Below are 16075 nucleotides of genomic sequence, written 5' to 3'. Positions count from 1 at the left end.
ACCAGCACACGCGTACACCAGTACAGTAGTACACCGTCACGCACCCGTCCAGGTGGAGAGGGTGTCGCTGTGCAAGGAATCAGTGGAGATATAAACCCTAACCCTAACCCTAACCCTAACCCTAACCCTAACCAGTACAGTAGCACACCCGTACACCAGTACAGTAGTACACCGTCACGCACCCGTCCAGGTGGAGAGGGTGTCGCTGTGCAAGGAATCAGTGGAGATATAAACCCTAACCCTAACCCTAACCAGTACAGTAGTACACCCGTACACCAGTACACTAGTACACCGTCACGCACCGTGCAGTTGGAGAGGGTGTCGCTGTGCAAGGAATCAGTGGAGAGAAAAACGCATACCCGTACCCGTACCTTATCCGTGGAACAGAAGTTAGGCGCGCTCGCAGCAACTCAGTGAGCTTCTAATACGGATAGGTTAATCAGCCGTCTAAACGGCCACAAGACAGAGAGCAACTAGCGCGGTTGTGCAGTGGGTGCTTCCCTTAATCCCCATCCCTGTTGCAGAGGGAAGGTGCACAAGCGCCCGCAGCACGCCTTTCGCACTTAGACTTGCGAAATGAGGGTAGCAACAGCCGCAATGGAAACGACCGGGAGCGCCACGTGCCACGCACGGCCACGTCTATCACACCGGCGCAGGGAAATCGGCAGATGCAACGCTTGGCGCACAAACGGTACACAGCTCTTCGCCTTCTGGTGTACTTTCAGCGACTCGAACGCGTCGAAACCCACCTTTCGAGAGAACGCGTGTGCCCGATGGGGCTCACCCTCCGCGTGGAAGAAGGATGGCGGAGCGTGCGCGTTGCAGGCCGCAGAGCTTCTTGAAGGGGCATTCTCAGCGCGCGGCCGCCAGCATCGATGGCGTGGCTGTGCGCGCATGACTGTCAGAGACGTCGAGGCTCGGCAACAATGACCGTTGAGCCACCAAGTGCGAGGCTCATCATCTCTCCGCATTGTGGAAGGCTTAAAGGTGTCGGCGACGAGCCCCACCTACAACGTGACCACTGGATGCGCCGCGAGATGCGTTACAGTGGGCGAATTTGCGCCCATCCAGATCCATCACGCTCTGAGGGACGCCGAGAGGCCCCACGTGCGCTGGCAACTCCCACCGCATCGGGAACGCGCTATCAGCGCAGGAACAAATGTGCCATTTGCGCCTACGTGTCATCATTGATGAAACCACCTCTGTGAGAGGGAGACAATAGCAAAACGCGAGCACATCGCCATATCCTCAACCGGAGAGTACAGAACGAATCCAATGAAAACAGCGTCGTTGACACAGCTGACCGTTGCGGACTCGAACCTCTCCAGCAGCCCGAGAAGCGACGGAGTCTAGGTGCTCACGGTACGTTGACGGGTTGGACTCGTCACAGTCGCCTGCAGACCATGAACCTCTAGCTGCTCTGCCGGAGGTGCCGCGCAGTCAGAGTCAAGAGAAGACGCCTGGCGACACGCAAGCCGTGGCACTGTGTGCCATATGTGACGGACAGAACAGTGGACCTGTTCTGAGAGGCTCCTATGCGCATGCAGAGGCGGGCCACCGTAAACCCACACCCTTGGGAACGCCGAACCGAAACTGTGATAGGCGCACGAGCTTCACAAAGTGGTACACGTGCGCCGGGGAGCCGCCGTGCCGTGTGCCCGGCAGAAAGTGAAGCTCTGCCGCGACGCATGTAGCGTCGTTGAGGTTTGCAGAAACGGACTTGGTGAAGTTCGCGAATGTCTCTCGCACCGGCTATTATTCTTCCGGTTCTGCTTACTCTGAGGAGGTGTGGCGTCTGAAAAGAGAATAAAAGGAGGGCAATCTTGCTGCGGTGCGGCATCCGATTAGCCCTCTTAATAGGACAGGGAGTCGAAAACGACCCGCACGAGGGGGAGCGCGTTGGGGGGGGGGGAGGGAGACTCCAGAAAGCAGCAGGTCCTGTGGGTTGAGAAGAACGGAAAGAGATGCGAACGTGACGAAAGGCGTGCAAAAAATGGTGCCGAAACGAATGCGCTCCCAGTGTTCTCTCACCACAAAACACTTTGTGCACCGCCCAAGGTCCGTGTCTTGCTCTGCCTACCATAGAGCATGGGGGGCGACGAGACGCACGCGATAGATGCGCCCGAGGGGCTGCCTGGTCGCCCCTTACGTTGCAGTTGCCCACGTGCGGTGCAGAAAAGGAAGTAGCATCCACCCATTGGCGTAGAGATGCACATCGATTGGTTGACCGTACAGAGAGCCGGAAAGGGCCCCACATGTATGCGCATGTCTGTTGGGGGGAGGGGGTCAGAGATGCAACCCAGTTTGTCGGCTGAAAAGGTGACTCTTCTACGATCTCAGTAAAGAACAGCAGTAGCACAGCACCTGTAAAGTCGCTGCGACGCATGCGTCGCACAGTGGGGACACTGTGTCGAAGATGCTGCAGCTCTCCAAAACAAGAGCTACCTGCGAGTATCTCCAGAGTCGCGTGTCCAGGCCTTGCTCCAGAGACACCGCTGTCTCGATACGCCCCTCATTCCGACGGAAAAAAAGAGGTGGGCACCTTTCGCAGAGCTGCGGGAAAAAAGGAGGGGGCAAAGTCCAAGCACACCCTCGCCACCGTCAACGGTGTTTCGCGGGCATCATAGACGCACACCAGTCTCCGATCGGCGTAGGACTCAACCCTCGACGACAGCTTCGCCACGCTGACGAGACGTTGACTGTCTAGTATCGCACGGCTCCTGATAGCCGGTGCGCATCCCGACAGCTATTCGCTTCGTCGCGTGTTGTGATTCTACGTGCTTCTGAACAAGCGAGGACACAGAACGCTGCACACGCCAACATGTCAACTACACCAACAAGAGAAATGAAAAGAGACGATTTCGATAATGGGTAACCACCACACAAGAGAAACAAGGAGGGGGAAGGAGACAGTGCAAAACGTTAGGCACCAGGTAAAGGGGCAAAAAGCGGCCGTCGAGGCACAGGCATACAACAAAGGTAGGGGGTTAGGGAAAAACCATTTACGTGGAAGAGGGGAGGTGAAAGAGGACCGTGTTCTCGGAGACTTACCCCCTGCAGTACATAACAGAGGCAGCAACCGCGCTGAGAAGACAGAAGACAGGCGCTAAAACCTCGCACAAACAACAATTCTTTGGGTTCTCTCCACACCGCACGAGAAAGGCGGGGTGAGGAAAAAACGTGAGACGTGCGAGCAGCCGCTCTTGTGCGCGGCAGCTTGCTTCTCTCCGAGTCACAGCGCGCATCCGCAACACACGTCGGGGTTTCACTAAGGAGTATCCGGCCACTTCGAACGCACAGCACAAGCAAACGAATATGTGTCCTTGCGGGGGTGTTACGGACACCTTTGGCAAGAACAAGGCGAAACAAGGTATCCGGAGAACCGTGCGCTTCGCTAGAGGCACGGGTGTGAACCCGTAGACGGAAAAGAGAAAGAAACATCGAAAACCGCGCACGCAGCATGAAACCAGGTAACACAGACGCCGAGGCAAGACACCATACACCCACAGTTACGGGGGAGAAGGTAAAAGACAAAAATGCACGCCAAAAAAAAGGCGAAGAATACCCACCACCGAGGTTGGCATGTGTCGCAGTGCGGTACACTGGGCAAACGGCGGCTCTCCACTTTACCGTCCGCAAAAGACACTGCATTCGCGTACTGATCAATCGCGATCCTCCGGCGTTTCTGCGCATCCAGTGATCGGCCCCTTGGGGATTATGTGTGGCTTGCTCCCACCACCCATCGTCTGTGCATCGCATTGAGCGGCCGTGGCCGGCTGTCGTCCGCGACGCGAGAGTCTTCTCCAGACATAGTCAAAATGAACTTTGGCCGATATGTCGAGGTCATCCAGGTGCTGCAGCGCGCTGTGATTCGCTTCGATCCTGCGTAAACGCGGCGCACCGGAAAGCGGTGCGAGACTTCGCAAGTGGCGGCAGTGGCTGACGTCAATGAACATCAGCCGCGGGCACCGGTTAAGTCCGCTCACGTTCTGCAACCCACTCCAGCAGGCATTTATGCTGCGCAGCCGCGGCGCACCCGCCAACGGCGCGAGACTCTGCAGCTTCGCGCAACGGCTGACGTGGAGGTGCTCAAGCTGGGCGCACGTGTTCAGTCCATCAACGTTGTTGACGGCACTTTCAGATGCCTTGATGATGCGCAACCGTGGTGACCCGGACAATGGTGCAAGACTCACCACCCCACGACAACCGGTAAAGTCAACGGACTCCAGTCGCGAACACCGGTCGAGGCCGTCGACGCTCTGCAAGCCGGTCCAGGACGCATCGACAATCCTCAGCTGTGCCGCACCGGCCAACGGCAGGAGACTCGTCAGCTCCTTCGCACATTGCAAGCTGACATGTTCGAGCTGCGGGCAAGTGCCAAGCCCATCGATGAGCCTTACGGGGCAGCCGCGAGCGTTGAGAATCCGTAATCGCGGAGCGCCGGCCAGCGGTGCAAGACTCGTGAGTCGGCGTGAGTCGGTCAAGTTGACACTCTCCAGCTGAAGGCAGCGGTTAAGGCCGTCGACGGTTTCGGTCCCGCTCAGCATCGCGTTGATCACCCGCAGCCGCACAGCTCCGCTCAACGCTGTCAGGCTTCGTAGTTGCTTTAGCTCCGTGAAGTTGACAGTCTCGAGTTGTGGGCATAAGTTCAGCCCCTCGATATCCTCGACACTGCTCCACGCCGCGTTGATCGCTTTCAGGCGCAGTGAGCCGGACAGCGGCGCGAGGCTCAGCAGCTCAGCGCAGCAGCTGAAGTCCACACTTTCCAGATTCGGGCACGTATGCAGCCCATGAATGTCGCGCACGGCGCACCGCGTGGCAGAGAAAATCCGCAGCCGCGGCGCCCCGGCAAGCGGCGCGAGGCTTGTGAGTCGTTCGCATTCGGTGAATCGCACACTTTCCAGGTTCACGCATTCGTCAAGGCCCTCGATATTCTCCACGTCGCTGTTCGAAACAGTAAGATATCTGAGTTGCGTAGCACGTGCCAGTGGAGCGAGGCTGCGCAAATCGCGACAGTACAGGAGACTCACGTCCACGAGCGCTCGGCAGACCTCAGAGAAGGCGAGCTGCTCAACCTGTGCGCCAACCAACGACAGTCTCTTCAAGCAACAGGCACACGCCAGTCGGTCCACGGAAAGCTGTTCTCCTTGCATGCCATTGATGGAAAGGTCCGTCAACTGTGGAAGCTGCCAAATCAGCTGCAAAGTGGTGTTGCTGCAGCCGCCAACGTGTAGGGAACGCAAGCGGAGTGTCGGTGACGCCAGGGCTGTGCAAAGTGCATTGTCGATCTCGCCCGTGACTCGCGCATCGACTCGCTCAGGTTGCAGCGCGTACGGGTTCAGGGCGTAGTACTCCTTCAAGCCAAGTTCGACCGCCTCGACCTTGGACGAGACGTCCGCAGGGGCGGCAAGCAGCGTGTACAGGGCAGAGGCGCCCCTGGCCTTCAAGGGAAGAGCACTCTTCTTGAGCCACCAGCTGGAAAAGTACAGCGCCTGGCGCAAATCATAGGGAACTCGGCCGTACTCGAGTGTGTGGAAAACACGGTTCCCAGAGAGATCAAGCGTCGGGTTGCTGTTGCCGATGGCGCCAAAGAGAAGTTCGCTATACAGACGCGCACTAGGCGACACCGCAGCCACTGTAAAGGAAGCTCTACCAGAGAGAGAGCACAGCGCCAGCGCCAATGGATCGTACGAGAATGCGGCGAGCAGGCGGAACCCTTTGCTGCCACTAATCCTGTAATCTTCAGTAAGGAGTAAACTTTGATGCGCATGCTGCACAGCATCAGTAACGTGGTCCATCTCACCGGTGCTGGCAAAGCGCAATAGGCATCGTAGACAAGCCTTGCAACACGAGAAACCGTTTACAACTCGAGTGAGCGCGCAAGAATAGGAGGAGAGTTGCCCCTGAAGACGCAGAAGAAAGCGAGCAAGCGATTTTTCGTCGCTGCGAAAGGTATATAGAGAGACAGGTGTTGAGAACAGCAGACAAGCGTTTTCACGCATGTTTAGACGCCCACGACACGCCGCGTGTATCTACCTCACCCTGGGCCCCACGCGGCCGCTGTGCTATTGCACTGCTTCCAGAAAGACGAATTCTTTTGTTGCTCCCCCACTACCACCACCGCCGCCTCCTGTCCCCCGCAAGAGAGAAAGAGGACTCGTATCTCGTGCTCAAGTTTCGCCTGTCGTCTTCGCGCTGAAATAAAAGAAAAGAAACCGCCGCAGTCGTGCATGCGTGGGAGCTGTGCGTCTGGAACCGAGGAAACTGTGCGGTCCAAGAAGCGATTCCTGATGGCGTGTTGTTGCGGCATCGAGCGATACGCGTCCTCTTCTACATCTCTCGATATACGTATAGCCGACAAGGAAATGGAGAGCAGGCACACAAACGCTGCGGTACTCGAAACTATCGGAAGTCGTCAGTGCAGCGCCAAAGACACACAAGAGAACACATAAGAGGGGGAAAGAGACTCGGAGGAGAGGGTGTCTCCCGTAAGGAATTTGCGACGGCCTCCTACGCACCGGTGAGGGATTCACGACACGCGGAGCACGTGCGGTGCACGAGGAGGATCACAGGGATGCCGCCAAAGCGACGCAAGCAACCGTCGACCTCTCCCGACGTGCGCGGCGAGACCAGAAAATACGCTGCCCATTGTCCGAACCTGTGAAGTGATTGCCAGCCCCTGCCAGCGCGTCATCGCTCCGAGCCAGACCTCCACCAGTGGGAGGAAGGAGCGAAATGCGTACAAAGGTAGCAGCCACAAAAAGATCCAGCATAAAAGAGCAGAAAAGGAAAAGCAGGCCGTACCCCGCACACCTCTTGTAGAGAAAAAAATGAATAGGCAACGATCGCGTAGAAATCAAGGGCAAAAGGGTACAACAAAAAAAAAAAGTGTAATGGAGTCCAATCTCTGTAGTGGATTTGAACCCTCGTGACACTCACGTATGAAAGAGAGCAGAGTCGATCCGGGTGACGGCGCGCCTCGGTAGAGGCGAAGTCACAGGAGCGCAGATGGTCCGCAGGCGCCCCTACTCACAAAACAAAGCACCAGCCGGCTACGTGGCCGCCCCGCTCTACGACAACGCCTCTACTCGTGAGCACAACTCGAGAAGCTGAACAGCACCGTCTGCTTTCTTTTCGTTTCACATTGTCTCCTCTTTGGCGAGAAACGAAGAGAGAGGGGTCTGTTTCAGGCACAGTTTACAGTAGGGGGGGGGGAGAAGAGAGGCCTACACAGACCGACCGACACACACACGGCTGGTCGCCAGGAAAAGAAGTGGAGAAAAATGGTATTCAGCATGACCCCGGCATTCGACTGCTAACATGGAGACGGGGGTCGGTGCACCGCGCGGAAGTGAAGAACTATACAAAAAAATGTAAGTGGCCGGGGAGAGGAGACGAGAAAAAAAAAGCGAGCGTCACCAGCGGTACGTACGTACAGGGCATGCACACACACACACACACACACACACACACACACACACACACACACACACACAGACACATACCGCACGAATCAGTACGCGCACGACACAGTCTTGGGGTGGAAAGGAAAAAAAAAACAGAGAACCAGAAGGCAGAGGGTGGAGAAGAGCGGTCGACACTTGAGGGAAAACACACATGAGAAGAGTACTCAAATGACCAACGCGTGGAGATAGATGTACCGGTCATGAGGAAGACGTACTTTGAACTGCATTTCGAATGCGGAGGCGCACGAGTTACCACCTCTCGACATGTAGGATCCGTTGGACGGAGGTAGCGCCTGTTTCCTGTGGTGGTGAGTGGCACACATACGGCGTTGCCGCGGTCTTTGTGTGTGTGTGTGTGTATGTGTGTGTGTGGGGGGGGGGCAAACGGAAAGCGGTTGCACGCTAACGGGGAGTTTTGTGCGAGAGCACGTGGCACTTCCGAGGCCCTCATGCCGGCGAGGGACTCTAGCGGTCCCACCGCAGTTTCGTCGCGGCCGCGGAGACACGCTACCGCCACCTCTTCGCTTCGCGCAAAGTGCGAGAGGTCCGTCACAGCGCTGCAGCAGCGACAGTCCAGCACCTTCAGCATGGTGGTTCGCGCATAGGTGAGAGATGTCGCCCACCTTCGTCGGTTGCGAATTCACAGTTTACCGGTGCTGGCAATGACGCAGACGGTCGGCCCCCTCGACTTTGCGGAAGAAGCTCAAGATAACGAACGCGAAACGTAGCTGGTGCAGCGTTGAAACCCAATGCTTCTCACTTGATGGCCAGGCGAGATCGGCGGGAATGAGTCGCGGGGAGCCGCCAGGCAGGGAGAAATCGACCAGCTGTGGGCAGATGGCGAAGTCGGCCATCTTCATTCCCCTGCTGGTGGTGGGTGTACAGGCGCCGCCGTCGATGATGAAGTCCAGATAAAAAGACTTCTCGCAGGCGCTCCGAGCCGAGCAGAGGCCGAATCCAGCTTACCAGCGTCTCAGTGGCACAGGTGCACTGCCGCCAGAGCCCGGCTCGTGTAGAGAATGGAGGCGCCATCAAAGGCCGCCATGAGCAGCCGAGCAGCTCTCTATCCAGTGTCGATAGGTTCTTCACCCAGCGGCAGCTACGAAGGTGGACCACCTCCAGGACCGGGCCGCCACAAACAGTGGAGAGATCCCGGGCACCGCTGTAGCAGGCACGAAATACCCTTAGCTGCAACGCTGCGGTGCAGGCGGAAATTTCGCCAGGCTTGTCGCGCCTCCCCATTCCCAGTCCCCCTACCCCAGCCCTTTCCCGACCACCTTTCATGCGGGCAAAAGGCGTGCCCCAGCCACGTGACGGCTGTGTGACAAATGATGAGGAGACGCAGTATCTGCACCGCGCAAAACCAGGGCGGCATTTTCGTCTCCCGGAACTCAACGTCCGCGATAGTGAGAAAAGGGATGTGCTGCTTGCTCTCCTGACGGGCCAAGTCGACACGGTCGCTACACAGAAACAGCTCCTGACACTCGGGCAAGCGGCTGCCTCACGCGGGCCGGAGAAGCGATCTTGCCCTTCGTGGTAGCGAGCAGCTGCTCTTCCACCTCCAAGAGGCGTCCCATTCAAAGCGCCAAAAGAGCAACGGGAACCTGCGACCGAGCGGGGCAGGTCTTCTCCAACGTCGCTGCAGGGAGTGCAGGGCCGCCTCGCAGCTTCCATCGCCGGCTGCGACCGCTCACACAACACAGCTTCTGATTTCTGCACGGTATCCTCGATCCGCATTGGGACACCTTACCGCACAGGACTGCGAATCAGCCCTGGTGCCGGCATTTCCACAGTCGTGGCCTTCCATAGCCTTGAGCACGGGCGTCAAGGTGTACGCACAACAAAATACCACGTTCATGTGGGCATGCTAAACATCCATGCTCCACGACGTCGCGCACAAACGCTGCATCTGGCATCAGAATATTGTTTCAAACGTTTGAAACGAAGGAAGGATAGAACAAGAGAAGCAAAGGCGCGGCGAGACGTATTGCCGGCAGGGAAGACACACACACACACACACACACACACACACACACGAGCGCGAGGACTTACAATGGAGAAGAAACGAAAAAGAAAGAAGGCCCATGTGATGCGGGTACACTGAAATGCGCAGCGACCATCACGCATCACTCGGGGGGAAGACAAGACGAAAAAAAAAAACAAAGATCGACAAGAAGGCGAGTGGAACAGGCGAGCAGAGTTGCGGAGGACGTCTATTCGCTAAAGATGCATGGCAGAACGTACCACATCTTCTGCGTAGAAAACCGCGTCGCGGATAGAGAATGAGTGGCGCGCACAAAGATCCAAAACGTAGAGGAGGCGAAAAACAGCTTGGAAATCGATGAAAGAGGAGAAAGAGTTCAGGGAGGCGGCACAAGGAGCGGAATGAGAGGAGGTAGGGCAATCGGAGGGCAGCACATCACCGGGAGACGAACACCCCTGCACACCCCAAAGATGTGGGGCGGGCGCTTCTTCTTTTCGTCTTTCTTTTCACTTCGTTAAACACCACAGTTCGTGGGCGTGAAGGAGGAAGGTGGGCAAGCGTGAAGGCCATCCAACAGAGATGTGCTTGCTGTACTGCGCGCACCTACCGGCGCCCGCTACTCCTAACGAGAGATTCCCTGTCTGTTGCTGATGTACACGTTGTGGAAGAAAATACGGAACTATGCTCACACGTCGCCGTCTCCTACTCCGGCGCTCAAACAGAGTCCTCGTGACTGGTGTGCTCCCGGCAAGCCTTTAGTAGGGAGCCGTAAGCCTTATGTGACATCGTCGACAAAATTGTTTTCTGTGCCCACCGCGGCAGCAGCGCTGGTATACCAACATTGTTTGCAGAACTCATGACGAGAAGAGTGCCCGGTGACGACACTGTGCCATCCAGCACACGCTGCTGTGTATCCTTCCATACATTGTAAACGAGCTTGGTGCTCGTCATGTCGAACATGCTTCCCATGGTACACAGCGAGCGAAGCTGGTCTGAGTTGCGAAACAGCTGCGCTTCTGCATCGGCAATCGGAAGAAGCAGGATATGTTGGAAGTTCATGTCTACCTCTGCACATGGCACAGCCTCTCGATTTGCCTGAAGCCATGCACGAAGCGATGGCGCAGCTGTCGAAGCCACCTCACGCGTGCGTTTGGACCCGCTATACAGCACGTCGTACATTTTACTAGCAGTGGTAGCGTCCTTGGACATGACTGCAGCGCTTTCGGCGAAGCAGTACGCGTAGCTTAGACGCTCGTACTGAAACAGCCGGTCCGCCAGGCCGAAGCGGCGTAGCAATGGGCCACCGACACGGTGCGTGAACCAGCCATGGTCGTCGAGCACGACGCCCGCCACATCTGGGACAAGGGTGCACACATCGCCAGAGCAGCAGGGGCGCATTTTCGCCACGGCGGCGAGGGGGCGCCGCAACGGATCGACTTCGGCCAGTGTAGAAGGGCATTCTCCAGAAAACTGCTCAAAATTGGTGTAGTTACAGTCCCACCCGCGCCGCAGCGTCACATTTGTGAGATGCTCGTACACGGTTTTACTCGGAACCCCGGGAAAGAATCCGACGATGCGTATCACAGGTGACTTCTCACCGCTCGAAGCCGCGTATTCGGCGCACAGTCGGAGAATCTGCAGCTGCACTGTGTTTGTCTGGTAGCCGTGGCGAAAGTCGTCGCATTCCATCTCCCACGGTATGGCCTGATCCTGGAGTCGCATGCTGGCAACAGCGTCCGCCGTGCCGGCGTCCGGTCCCTCGAAGACGGAAGAAGCTAATGCTGGGGCTCGCTGCGCATAGTGGGCGGAGGCAAGCGCACTCGCGACAACCCCAATCGCGGTTGCCCGAAAAAGTGTACGGAGATGTGGCATCACGCCTAGTATCCCTCATAAAATGGCTCGCAAACGCGTTTTTCACTCGGTGAACGCTGTCCAACAGACTCACCGGCAAGAGTGGAGCGCATGTGTGACGACGACACCTTCAAACAGAGAGAAACGGAGGGAAGGAATGTGAGCAGTGGCAACAATGGCGGCAAAAAAAAGGTGAGCTGTTTGGGGCACCGACGATGGGATAGAGTCGGCCCAATCAAAATATCACATCATCTCATCAACGCGACGCGCCGCGCCCCCGTCAAACAGGCTCCCTCACCTTCACGGCCCCTCCCCCTCCGCCTTCCTGGCCACTTGTGGCCCTATCAAGCAGAGGTGAGAAGGACAACACGATGCGCGTCCCACTGTCCAGCAGGCGAGAGAGGAACACGGAGAAGGAGAAAAGGCATTCGCCATCTGCTGTCTGCGAAGCCGTGTGTCTGAGAAGCGTGACATACACACGGCTTCGCAGACAGGCACAGACACGCGCCATAAACGGTGCAGAAAGATCACAGATGTGCCCTCTCATTGTCTGTCTTTTGCTTTCTTTATGAAATATATATAGACGCGCATGAGAATCCCTCACTAGCAAATGAAAAAAAAAATGAAACGCAAAGCAAGCAAACATGCTGGCACGGGTTTACGCCTTAGATTGGCCAAATTTGCGGATCTGAACCTGGAAGGCCAGGGAGTCAGCGAACTTATGGCCCTTGCGGGTCAGGCGCTGACCAGACTGCGCACCAGGCTCCACGAGGCCGAGCTTCGTCAGCGACTTGCAGGCCCAGTGGAGGGGACCGGTAGAGGAGGTCACGGTGTGCTCAGGGCGGCTGCCGTAGTTCTTCTTGTTACCGAAGCGCTTGCTGAGGCCACCGTAGCCCACGCCAGGGCGCAGGTAGATGGCGCGCAGGACGGCGGCGCAGCGGATGTAGTACCAGTCCGGGTTCTGCGGCGCGCGCTCGCGGCCGTGAGAGCTCTTCATGATCTCGGTGCAGTTCGGCACGAAGATCTTGCCCTCCTGTTTGAAGTGGCGCGCCGCCGTCTTGATCCAGCGCCAGGCGCTGACGTCTTTCAGGGTCGCACCCTTCCGCTTGCCGATGCGGTGGATCTTGTTCCTCGGTGCAGTCATGTTTGGATACAATGCTGCCGTGTGTGTGTGTGTGTGTGTGTGTTTTTGGGGTAGGAACGGTGAAATGAACGCATTTCGCGGCGTGCGAGGAGGAGGAGTGCATCACCGAGGTCGGCGAGTTGAGGCAACGAGTAGGTGTGAAAGAAGCGGGCGTAGTCATGCAGGTGTAGTTGCAACAAAAAAAAAGGGAAAGAAAGCACATCACATGGAGAGACGTACGAATGGCAGCAACATGAGAGCCAGTCCGTGGAAGAGGAAAGGAGAGGGCGGCGGGGCACACTTCCCCATGAGAACACGCGTCTCTGCGCTCGACATCGCCCTTGAGACACGCAGAACGCGGGAAGCACTCCCACACGGGGTGGCGCGGATACGCCATACATGACGCACAAGTGGTCGGAGGCGGCCACCGGCGAGTAGAGCACGCAGACACCGGAAAAGCCCGTTTCTTCGGCTACTTGTTGTTGACTTGAGTGTGTCCTTCCACGTGACACGCGACAGCAGGCGGCGCTGCAAGAGGTCACTCCCTATACTATATCGCGCATAATCCTGGAGACAATGTCCTCGCGCTCCACCTCGCCTTTGCCCTCATTGAACTCACGCGTGAAATCGTCGATGGAGTGAAAAAGCGCCTCGATCGCGTCGCGGTCGCTCTGACAGAGGACGCCAGTCTCTTCATCCACGGAGGAAGTCTGGAAAGCAGAAAAAGGTGCGGCACCGCGGACAGCGGCAGAGGTGGGCAGGGCGTGCCCGCCAGCGCCATCGTGATGGTCCTCGGAGAGGAGTCCGTAGCGGCGCCGCAAGACGGATAGCTCAATGAGCAGTAGGCGACGAAAGGCGCTGTAACCGTCGTCAGAGAAGCCTCTCTCAGGGTCGGATGTTGCTGGTTTTGCCATTGTTTGCATCGCTTCTGCGTTTCATGCCGTTGGTGGCGCACAAACGTAAAGAGGAGGAGCCCGACAACGGACGACGAAAGACTCAACACAGAGACGGGGCACGCTGACATTAGACGCGGCGTACGCAGCAGAACAGCTGACGAGACAGCAAGAAGAGAGAGCAACTCGGTACGCCATGAGTGGCGAGCCACGCAAGAAAACTGCTCGGTGGTCGTATTTGCTTGCGTACAAGTGAATCCGCGAGGTGGGCTTTCGAACCTTCTCGAAATCTGTTCATTGCCTCTTCCACAGCGTTCATGATCCCTCTTATCCATTGATGATGTTCCCCTGTTTTTTTTTCTGAAACACGGCAGAGTGTAGTTGCAGAGCAGCAGAGCAGAAAAGAGTTAAGCAGGATGAAGAGCACAAACACACACACACACACAAAGGGATCAAAAGGTGTCGGCGCTGGTGACAATACTATCGTAGGGATAACACCTGGAGTAAACGTCCAGTGGCGCAGTCGTGCATAGGGCGTGGATGAGAAAGAGAGGATTCCCAAGGGCGTCGAACACGTCGACACCAATGGCGCCGTCAAGGGTCGCAAATCCGCAGCTCGCGTAGTCCTGCACGGTACCCCATACACTGCACCAGCACCCACTTTGCTGACACTCCCATCGCAGGCGCCACTCCACACACGCGTCGAAGGCGCGTCGAGTTTGCACGTTAATGGGCGAAAATACGCGTAAAAAAGATATGCACGATATCAACGAGAGCTGGAGATACGGGTGTATTCGAAACTCGCCCAGATTGGCGTAGCGCGCCGTCGTCGCCGTCCCGCAACTGAGCTCTACAAACATGTTCGGGTTTTCATACACCTCGCAGTCATGCGCCGAGTACGCATGCGGGCAACCTGTAGAGTGCCCAGCAAGAGCGTTCCGAAAGTGGCTCTCTAACTGCGGTTGCGTTAACCAGAATGGAGAGGTGTACGAGTTCCTCCCCGTGAGTTCGGCGAGTCGCTCCACTTCTTCTTCGACCTCGGTCAGACAAGTCCCGCTGCACGAGAGAAAGTCGGAGAGGTCGACATGCACTTTCACATCGCCATTGTTTCGAGAAACCATCCTTAGCCGCCTCCCATGCGTCATAATCACCTGAGCTTCCGCGATTGACGTAGAGGCATGTAAGTGCGGAATATGGAGAGGGCTAAATAGAGCTCGGTTCCCGCCATTTCGAGAGAGTCGGCCGCATAGCTGAAGCCTCTGGGCCGACGTGGTCAGTAGCTTGAGGGTGCTCTCTGTCACCCTTGTTTCTGCAAGAAGGCGAGAAATCCACCACGGGCAAGACCGCCCTATAACATCCTTTAGTATACCAGCATTGGAGTTGGACATGAATAGTGCACGTAGGTTGACCCGTGCATGCCTTCTGTGGTGGCTCTAGTGCTTTCATGATCAGTGAAAAAGCGAACGATTCACGAGGAGGAGCGAGGAAGTAGCGGAAGAAAACAAACAGAGTAGGGAGGACGTGTAAAAGTATTTGAGCGCCGACGCAGGGCATGAAGGAGAGACGGCTGCATTAGCGGAGTGGTGCTCCAAGCGGAGAAACACGAAGCCCAACTGAACATGTCGTATGCACGTGTCGTTCATCTTTCAAGCTCTCGACCCGTCCACAAGCGGAAAGGTCACCTCGCCGTACTAGCCTCACGTGAGCACGACAATGTGTTGTTTCACCCTGCCCGCCTTTCGCACCGTCTCTGCTGCATGAGGGGCGTTAAGGATGGCGAAAGGAAGCCTTCCGGCAAGTGGCCAGTAGGGCGCCCTTCCTCCCACTATCATCACCACCGCCACCCTCCCGCACTGAGTGAGGGAAGGGTCTGAGTACTCATGACCTCTCCACGACGAGAAAGTACCGGGGAGTGTGCGTGTTGTTACTTTTCTTTTCGTTCAAGGACCTCCATCTCTCACATTAGACAAGGCGACTCATATATATATATATATGTATATATATATATGTATCCGTGGAAAGACAAGAGAAGCTCTGCGGTTACTGCAAAAGCAACAACGAACACAACGGAATGGCGTACAGAACTGCGAAAAGGAAAAGAAAAGGTAGTATATATATATATATAATCAGCAAAAGATTTTTCGTGGTGTATCTTTTTTTTTTCTCGTTTCCTTTTCGTTCACTGCGAAAAAAGAACCTCTTCGTTATTGACCGTTTTTTTTTCCTTTTCCGTTTCCTTCGAGGAAGAACCGCGGGAACCAAAATTAGTGCAGACCTCATCGTTTTGTCTGGACTCTTTTTCGTGTGGCTTCCTGGCGGAAGAGTGAGGCAGGACGCTACCTTGTCGTTCTTATTGCTTGGCATGCTGTGTGATCAAAGTATTTCAAATGAAAAGGGAGCACAGCAACACAAAAGAAAAACAAAAAAACGCAGAGAACAAACAAAACGAAAAGGGGACTGAAGGGCATGAATGATACGAAAAAAAAGGCAGAGGACAAGTCGATGACCATTGTCTGCACTTCAAAACAATAGGCTAACGACGCAAGGAGAGGATGACTCCTGTACTCAAGACCTGACGTGATTTTTTCGTCTTAAACGGTATTTCTTCCTTCGCTTTTTTTTTTCGTGTGTGTGCTCGCTAAACGGACTCTACCGCGTTTGCCGTGTGTGGAATGCGTTCATGCTTTTTTTTCACCGTTTGCATGTTCGCTTCGTTTCTTCAGTCACTGTTGGGTGATCTTCGGCGCCGCCCTCACAC

The 16075-nt window shown here is 56.1% G+C and overlaps 5 protein-coding genes across 5 annotated transcripts; all 5 read right to left on the bottom strand.

The window, feature by feature from the left end:
* Positions 1-3662: 3662 nt before the first annotated feature.
* Positions 3663-6002, bottom strand: LMJF_29_2880 (hypothetical protein; the record flags this gene model as incomplete). Its single annotated transcript, XM_003722323.1, has 1 exon — positions 3663-6002. The coding sequence occupies one exon, from the start codon at positions 6000-6002 to the stop codon at positions 3663-3665; it is 2340 nt and encodes a 779-aa protein (XP_003722371.1).
* Positions 6003-10164: 4162 nt separating this feature from the next.
* On the bottom strand, positions 10165-11322 carry LMJF_29_2870 (conserved hypothetical protein; the record flags this gene model as incomplete). Its single annotated transcript, XM_003722322.1, has 1 exon — positions 10165-11322. One exon carries the CDS (start codon positions 11320-11322, stop codon positions 10165-10167), a length of 1158 nt encoding a protein of 385 aa, XP_003722370.1.
* Positions 11323-11959: 637 nt separating this feature from the next.
* On the bottom strand, positions 11960-12445 carry LMJF_29_2860 (40S ribosomal protein S19-like protein; the record flags this gene model as incomplete). The annotated part of the gene is made up of 1 exon (XM_003722321.1): positions 11960-12445. One exon carries the CDS (start codon positions 12443-12445, stop codon positions 11960-11962), a length of 486 nt encoding a protein of 161 aa, XP_003722369.1.
* Positions 12446-12969: 524 nt separating this feature from the next.
* Positions 12970-13347, bottom strand: LMJF_29_2850 (conserved hypothetical protein; the record flags this gene model as incomplete). The annotated part of the gene is made up of 1 exon (XM_003722320.1): positions 12970-13347. One exon carries the CDS (start codon positions 13345-13347, stop codon positions 12970-12972), a length of 378 nt encoding a protein of 125 aa, XP_003722368.1.
* Positions 13348-13769: 422 nt separating this feature from the next.
* LMJF_29_2840 (conserved hypothetical protein) lies at positions 13770-14705 on the bottom strand (the record flags this gene model as incomplete). Its single annotated transcript, XM_003722319.1, has 1 exon — positions 13770-14705. The coding sequence occupies one exon, from the start codon at positions 14703-14705 to the stop codon at positions 13770-13772; it is 936 nt and encodes a 311-aa protein (XP_003722367.1).
* Positions 14706-16075: the final 1370 nt, after the last annotated feature.

This window comes from Leishmania major, chromosome 29 (genome assembly GCF_000002725.2).
Source record: "Leishmania major strain Friedlin complete genome, chromosome 29".
Classification (NCBI taxonomy): Eukaryota; Euglenozoa; class Kinetoplastea; order Trypanosomatida; family Trypanosomatidae; genus Leishmania; species Leishmania major.
Note: the sequence above shows the minus strand (reverse complement) of the source record. Positions and strands in the feature narration are given on the sequence as shown.